Below are 6,985 nucleotides of genomic sequence, written 5' to 3' on the forward strand. Positions count from 1 at the left end.
AAGTTGGACCCAAGTTCCCTTCCATCGATTTCCCATTTTATATTAAATATGGATCATACTGATTAAACCCAAAAGTCATAAATGTTTTTGAAGTTCTGTTTTCCCCTCCCTCCCATCCCCGGTTTCCGTCCCTTCCCAAATACGTGTCCACAATAACAGTTCTTAGCCTGGATTCCTCACGTCCGAGGCCTTCAAGTCTCTTTCAGTCCCTCTCTGCCGGTTTTGTTGGTAGTCCTTTGTGTTGGTCTTCGAATCTCGAAGGAGTTCTGTCCCAATCAAACCAGATTTTCTTCCCACAAGAATACTTGAAAACAACTGCTGCAAAAGTTCCACCAATCCTTCATATTCAGAATGGAGGCCCCAATCATATTTCTTCTTTCTTTTGAGTTCCTGTATTCCAAATACTCCAGGGGCCTCCTCCTTCATCTTTCACATCTTTCGCAGATTTGTAATCCATGTAATCCAAGGGTCTTCTTGCTTATAATCCACTAGTGTAGGCTTCTGGTTGGTACTTTCCATCTGTACTTTCTCCATTCCTTGTTTAGTCTCCTTCAGTTCTTGAGATATCTCTTCCAGTTCAGCTGCAGATTTTTTCTCATTCAAGTCCTCAGTACATTCAGCAGAACTGCTTGTTCCAGAGGTCAAGGTCGTAAATTGTTTGTTCATAGCCAAACTCTGCTCTTGTAAAATTCCCACAAGGAAAAACATTCTTTCTATCTCAGCTAGTAATTTTCCGTCCGCAGCCATTGTAATGTCTCAGAATTCCCCCTAGAGGGATTCTGGTTACTTAGTAATCTTTTTCCAACAGTCCTTTACCTCGTTGTTTGTTTCTTTGTTTCCAACAATTTTAATTCAATTGTAACACATTTAGTCCAGAGAGATCTTAAGTAACAAGTTTTTTAACTTTAAACTGCCCGTTTGACAGCTTTGACAGCTGTCAAACTCCTTATTCCTCTTCAACAGACTCAGACACAGGACGCTCCCGGGTCCGGGAGGGGGGGTTGCACACAACAAAAAGAAAACTTCTGAAGTTCCACTCTCACACTCCAGCTCAAAACTTCTTTTATCAAATCGTGGAAGTTAATATCTTTTTAACTCACACCAAAAAGGGTAGACTCTCCAACTTAGTTCTCCTGTTATTGCTTTAGATCGTCTGCAGGAGGGGGGTGCGGACTTCCCTTTAACACATCCCCCGGTCGTACCGAATTCAAAGATAAATATTTTAAAGTCCGAATTCCATTCTACTCACGGGTTATTTCTTTTCGGGTCCGAATTTAGGGAAAAAAGTCAGCGCTCTCCAGCCATGGCACATGGCTTCGCTCCACTGGGGTAGCGGTCTACTCCCAGCACCACGCCGCTCTCCGTACCCCCTCCGAAGCCTTTAAAAAAGCTCTTCGTGGGTCGGAGGGGGCGCTTAAGGTGCCCACCGAGTCACCAAGTCCGCAGGCATCCGCGCCTGTGGTTTCTGAGGGTCTCCGCGTCGCCGTCGCGGCAAGACCCGTCTCCAGCAGAGCCGATTCCCTCCGGAGCTCGGAGGGAATCCGCCATTAGCTGATCGCGCCAACCCGGAAGTCCACAACTCTACAATTCTATTATTCTAAAGTTCAGGATGTTATTAGCCAGTCAATCCATCTTAATGTTTTCCCCTTTGAACCACAGCTGCAAAATTGTTATCTCAAAACAAATACTTTCTCGTGGCTAATGATCACTGCTTTACTTTCAGTTTCACCAGGAAACAAAACAAAAAAAACAAAAACAATTTTTTAAAAGAGATTTTCCGAATAGAGGGGTTTCTATTATTATTATTATTATTATTATTATTATTATTATTATTATTAGCCTTTCTCAGTGTAGCAAGCGTCTTCTTTCGGGTGCAGGCTAGGAGTTCAGGAGAGTCTCATGCTTTGAAGAGTTTGGATTTGAAGAAGAGTTTGGATTTGATATCCCGCTTTATCACTACCCAAAGGAGTCTCAAAGCGGCTAACAATCTCCTTTCTCTTCCTCCCCCACAACAAACACTCTGTGAGGTGAGTGGGGCTGAGAGACTTCAGAGAAGTGTGACTGGCCCAAGGTCACCCAGCAGCTGCATGTGGAGGAGCGGAGATGCGAACCCAGTTCCCCAGATTACGTGACTACCGCTCTTAACCACTACACCACACTGGCTCCCATAACAAGCTCCCTGTCTGTTATGCCGGCCTCAAAGCAGTCAGAAATCTGCTTCTCTCTTTTGCCAAAGGAGGCTGTCTCTTTGATGGGGTTCCCCCTTGCTTCGATGCTGTCTCTAGGGCAGTTCAGTAGAGCTTGTTCAATGGAATCAGAGTTCACAAAGTGCATATGGCTGTTCTGGCCGTGTTTATGGGAGGCTGTGCTTTCTGCTTTGTGCTATGGGTCCTCTGGCTGGAGATGGATCTGGCTCACCACGAGGGAGTGATCTGTGTCACAACTTTGTGACAAACAACTCAAGAACCCCTTGAGTGAGCATGACCCCTCCAGGTGGGAACCACAGGTCAACAGGAGGGTATCAAAGGTCCTGGGATCTTGCTTGACCTTCCTTCTTCCTCCTGCTCCACCTCTGTCTTCCTCACTGGACTGATGATGGACCACTTCCCCACTCCGCTGGAGCTGGGACCAGGACTGGCAGGGCGAGAAGGGGGAACGGGGTGAGGGGAGGAGCGGGAGGAGAAGGAAGCTTGAGGCAGCGATGCTTCTGAGTCTCAGTTGCTGGAACTGGCAGGAAGGCAGAGGGCTCAAGTGCCCAGATGGGCCAGATCCTGCTTGTGGGCTTCCCAGAAGAGGCGTCAGGTGGGCCACCTTGAGACAGAGGCTGAACCAGAAGGTCCTCTTTGGCCTCATCAGGCAGGATCTCCTTCTGTTCTCATGGCTCTGGGCTCCTTCCAAGGTGGGCGCAGCGAGTGGGCAGAGGTTCTGCAATGATGCCCAGCATCCCTTCCGGTCAGGCCCTTCTGTTCTCATGGCTCTGGGCTCCTTCCAAGGTGGGCGCAGCGAGTGGGCAGAGGTTCTGCAATGATGCCCAGCATCCCTTCCGGTCAGGCCCTTCTGTTCTCATGGCTCTGGGCTACAGTGGTACCTCGGGTTACAGACACTTCAGGTTGCATACGCTTCAGGTTACAGACTCCGCTAACCGAGAAATAGTACCTCGGGTTAAGAACTTTGCTTCAGGATGAGAACAGATATTGCACGGCGGCAGCGGGAGGCCCCATTAGCTAAAGTGGTGCTTCAGGTTAAGAACAGTTTCAGGTTAAGAACGGAGCTCCAGAACGAATTAAGTACTTAACCCGAGGTACCACTGGACTTCCAAGGTGGGCGCAGCGAGTGGGCAGAGGTTCTGCAATGATGCCCAGCATCCCTTCGGGTTGGGCCCTCTGAGGACAGAGGTTCTTCTGAAGCGCCCCCCCCCCCTGCGCCGCATTCCCCGCCCCCGGATTCTCCCCTCCAAATCCCCCTCCTCCAGTCGCCTCGCCCCCGCCCCTTAGGGAAGGCACGCCGGGTGCGCGAGAGTCCTGGGCCGGCCTTAGCGGGAAGGAAAGATGCCGGTATTTTTGGAGAAGTGAAAGGAAAACCCTGTGTCAACAACTCGCGAACTTTCGGTTTTGCGGGGGAAAGGAAAATCAGCTGGTTTCTCAGAAAGCACCGGGAAGGGGGGGGGGGACGCGGCCGGAGGCTATATGAGGGCGGCCGGGGCTCGCCGGGCTCGGAGCCCTTCGGCAGCAAGATGTGGAGCAAAGTGGCTCGCGCGCCCGCCCTGGCGCTGCTCTTGGCCGCCGGCGCGACGGCCGGATTCAGCTACTCCCGCTCGGACCCGCCGGTCCTGCCCGTCGTCGAGGCGGCGGAGAAGCGGCTGAAGGTGAGGCCGGGCGGGGCGGAGCGTCTACCGCCGCGAGGCAGACTCCCTGGGAGGGGGAGACATGGACCGGGAGGCGGATAAGGCGCTTCTGCGCCACCTCCGACCTTCCTTCCCCCCGCAAAAGAGTCAGTTCCCGTTCCTGGGGAAGCGCAGGAGCGGGGAGAGGGGCGGTTGCTCTGCTCGGGTGTCCTTGCGGGGGAAAGGAGACCCTGGGCTGGGGGCCCACTGGTCTCCTCCTGCTGGGGGGGGGACTGGCCACCCGCTGCCTCTCGGGGGCTCCGGACGGGTCCTTTGGCAGGGAGGCCGCAGGACGTCGCGGCGGGAGCCCCCTCCTGGCACCGGGCAGGCGTCGGTCCGGGAGGGGAGCCCAGAGGCAGGGGCAGCCCTGCCGCCGCCCTTTTGGGGAGGAAGGGGGCGGGCCGGGGTGGGGCGCTGCCTCGACGCCCCGAAGGCTGAGCCAGCAGCGCCCGGATGCCCGCCCGGGGCTGCCCCTTCTGGGCCAGAGAGAGAGACGGAGAGGGGTCCTAGGCGGCGAGGCGCGCCCACTTCGCCTTCAGGCCGCAGCCACGAAAGTTTCCACCCATCCCGCTTGGGATTTAGCGCTAGGAGCAGTTTCAGACGCGGATCCCTCACCCGCCCCGTCGGGGCCTGAGGGCTGAGCCCCCCCCCCCAAAGCAGCCCCGGGCCGCTTCATTTCTCGGGCCAGGGCCCCAGACTGCACGTCGCCGTCTAGTCCACCACCCCGGGAGGAAGGTCTGGGGGTTCCGGGAAGTCTGCCCCCTGCTGACCCTCCTCTTTCCCTCCTTAGCCCTCCTCGCCAGCCCAGAGCTCCCTGGCCGGCACGTGGGTCAACGAGCTGGGCTCCAAGATGGTCCTCAACCCGCCCGACGACTCCGGCCAGTTCACGGGCTCCTACCTGACGGCCGTCTCCGCAGCCCAGAAGCCCATCCGGGTGTCTCCCCTCGTGGGCGCCCAGCACGACCCGAAGGGGGCCGAGGAGGAGTATACCTTTGGCTTCCTGGTCAACTGGTCGTTTTCAGGTAAGGACCCCTCCCCGCTTTCCAGGGTGGGCTGGGGGGTGGGGGGCAGCTTCAGCATCCCATGGCGGATCAGGGGGTTTCCTTTATTCCACAGGCTGGTAATTTAGATCCTGCCCATGTCTGCATCACTCAGGCATCTTGTTATGTTTTAATTATTACGCTGCATAAATTAAGTCCTCATTGTTGTACTTGGCCCAGAGATCTTTGGATAAAGGGCTGTGTATAAATTGAATAAATGATTACAACAATAATGATTTCTGGGACAGAGGAAGCTGTGCTGAAGCCACTGAAATCCTGCTTATACGCCAATAAAGGTTTGAGAAGTAGAACTGGAGTCAGAGTGCTGGTCGATCTAGCTCAGTATTGTCCACACTGACTGGCAGCAACGCCTCTCCAGGGTTCTAGAGTCTGCCCCATCCCTCCCTGGAGATGCCGCTGGGGGTTGAGTCTGGGACCTTCTACATGCCAAGCAGGTGGCCTCTGCTGAGCCACAGTCCATCGTTGGTGGAAAGGTGGACTGCAAATCCAGAGGGCAACAGGGCGAGGACTTTCGCTTTGGCCCTTTTGTCCTTGTTCTGATTTATTACCTGCCCTTCTCCCTTAAGATCCCACGGTGGCTCACAACAATTTAAGCTAACATATTTTTTAAAGTCTCAAACTTGTTAATTGATAGGTCAATGTTTGGGTCTGATTGTTCCAGAGGAGCTGCTGAGCTCACCTCTGTTGGATGGGATTCTTGTAGGACTTGGAGTTGCCAGCCTTCGCTGCAGCCAGGCAGGGAGCCCCAAGGGGCTGGGGGGGGGAGCTTGACCTCCCCAAGGCAATTCTGCCTGGCCTCCCTGTTCCCTGGCCATCGCTCCGCTCCCACCCCCTCTGTCCTCCCCAGACTCCATCGCTGCATTTGCGGGGCAGCGCTTTGTGGATGCCGAAGGGAAGGAGACCCTGGAAACAACTTGGCTTCTGCGGCAGAAGGTGGAATCCCATGGCGATGACTGGGAGGCCACTCGGTAAGCGGAAAGGAGCAGCTCTCGGCGGGGGCCTTCTCTGGGGTTCTCCCACCTGCCCCCCACCTGCACCATCATACGCCTGGTGCTGCTTTCAGGTGCATTTCCACAACACACTCAGCTGGAGCTCCACCTGACCCACTCTCCCCCCCCACCCCTCCAGGGAATACCATTTCCCTCTTGCCAAGCAAGGACAGTAAGAACCAGCGCAGGTGCCAAAACTCCGCTTGGAGGCTCTGTGGTGCTTGCGGGAGGGCGATGCTGCCACACTGCTTCCTTGGGGGACATCATCTTATGTCTGGGGGCAGCCAGGGGAAGCCCCCACCCGGCCGCCATGGGAGGGCTTTGGAAAATGCCCCTGGGGCAGGTGACAACCACAAGGACCAAGGGAGGGGGTTCATGGTGGCCCCACTCAGAGCAGGGCAAGCACAGGGAGCAGCCTCAGCCTCACTCTGTCTCCTTGCAGGGTTGGCAGGAACGTCTTCACACGAGCAGCATAACAGGATCCGAGAGACTCGCTTGCTGCTGCCGCCGCTGCTCTCCCATCTCCCACCTCAAGGAAGAGGGCTTCCCTTTCCCTTCTTGATTAAACAGTTCTATAGATTATTTCTTCTACCAAAAGGCACCATGGCTGCGAGAGGCCCCCGCCCTCCCTCCCCAGCAAGGGAAGAGCTCTGGAGGCTCTGACCTGAACGGACGAACTCAAGTGACAAGGAAGGAGATTCCAACTGAACATCGGTTAGAGGGAAGTCAAAAAACACATCAAAACCAGTTTAGAGAATCAGATTAAATAGAGATGAAAAGTACAAATATGAAGGTAATGTCTTTCTAGAAACTGTATGTATAGAATATTTAAATTGTGGTTTGTACTCCTTAAATGATTGTATTGAACAGTTTTTTAATTTTTTTTCTTTTCTTTTTTGTTTTTCTTTTAATCGCTATGCATATTTTAGTCTGCATTTTGTTTTAGATTTTGGACTGTTGTTGCCGATTGTCTTTTTTATTTGCAAAATTAATAAAGCATTAAAACAAAAAATAAACATCAGGAAGAATTCTTTGACAGCAAGAAACAGTGG

General features: G+C 53.7%; 1 protein-coding gene across 1 annotated transcript; it reads left to right on the top strand.

Annotated features, from left to right (window-relative positions):
• The first annotated feature begins 3,702 nt into the window (after positions 1 to 3,702).
• Positions 3,703 to 6,549, top strand: LOC308597488 (avidin-like). The gene is made up of 4 exons (XM_081213325.1): positions 3,703 to 3,865; positions 4,674 to 4,905; positions 5,792 to 5,912; positions 6,376 to 6,549. Exons 1-4 carry the CDS (start codon positions 3,734 to 3,736, stop codon positions 6,407 to 6,409), a joined length of 519 nt encoding a protein of 172 aa, XP_081069451.1. The 5' UTR covers positions 3,703 to 3,733; the 3' UTR covers positions 6,410 to 6,549.
• The last annotated feature ends 436 nt before the right edge of the window (positions 6,550 to 6,985 follow it).

Source organism: Podarcis bocagei (assembly GCF_964188305.1).
Source record: "Podarcis bocagei genome assembly, chromosome: 11".
NCBI lineage: Eukaryota > Metazoa > Chordata > Lepidosauria > Squamata > Lacertidae > Podarcis > Podarcis bocagei.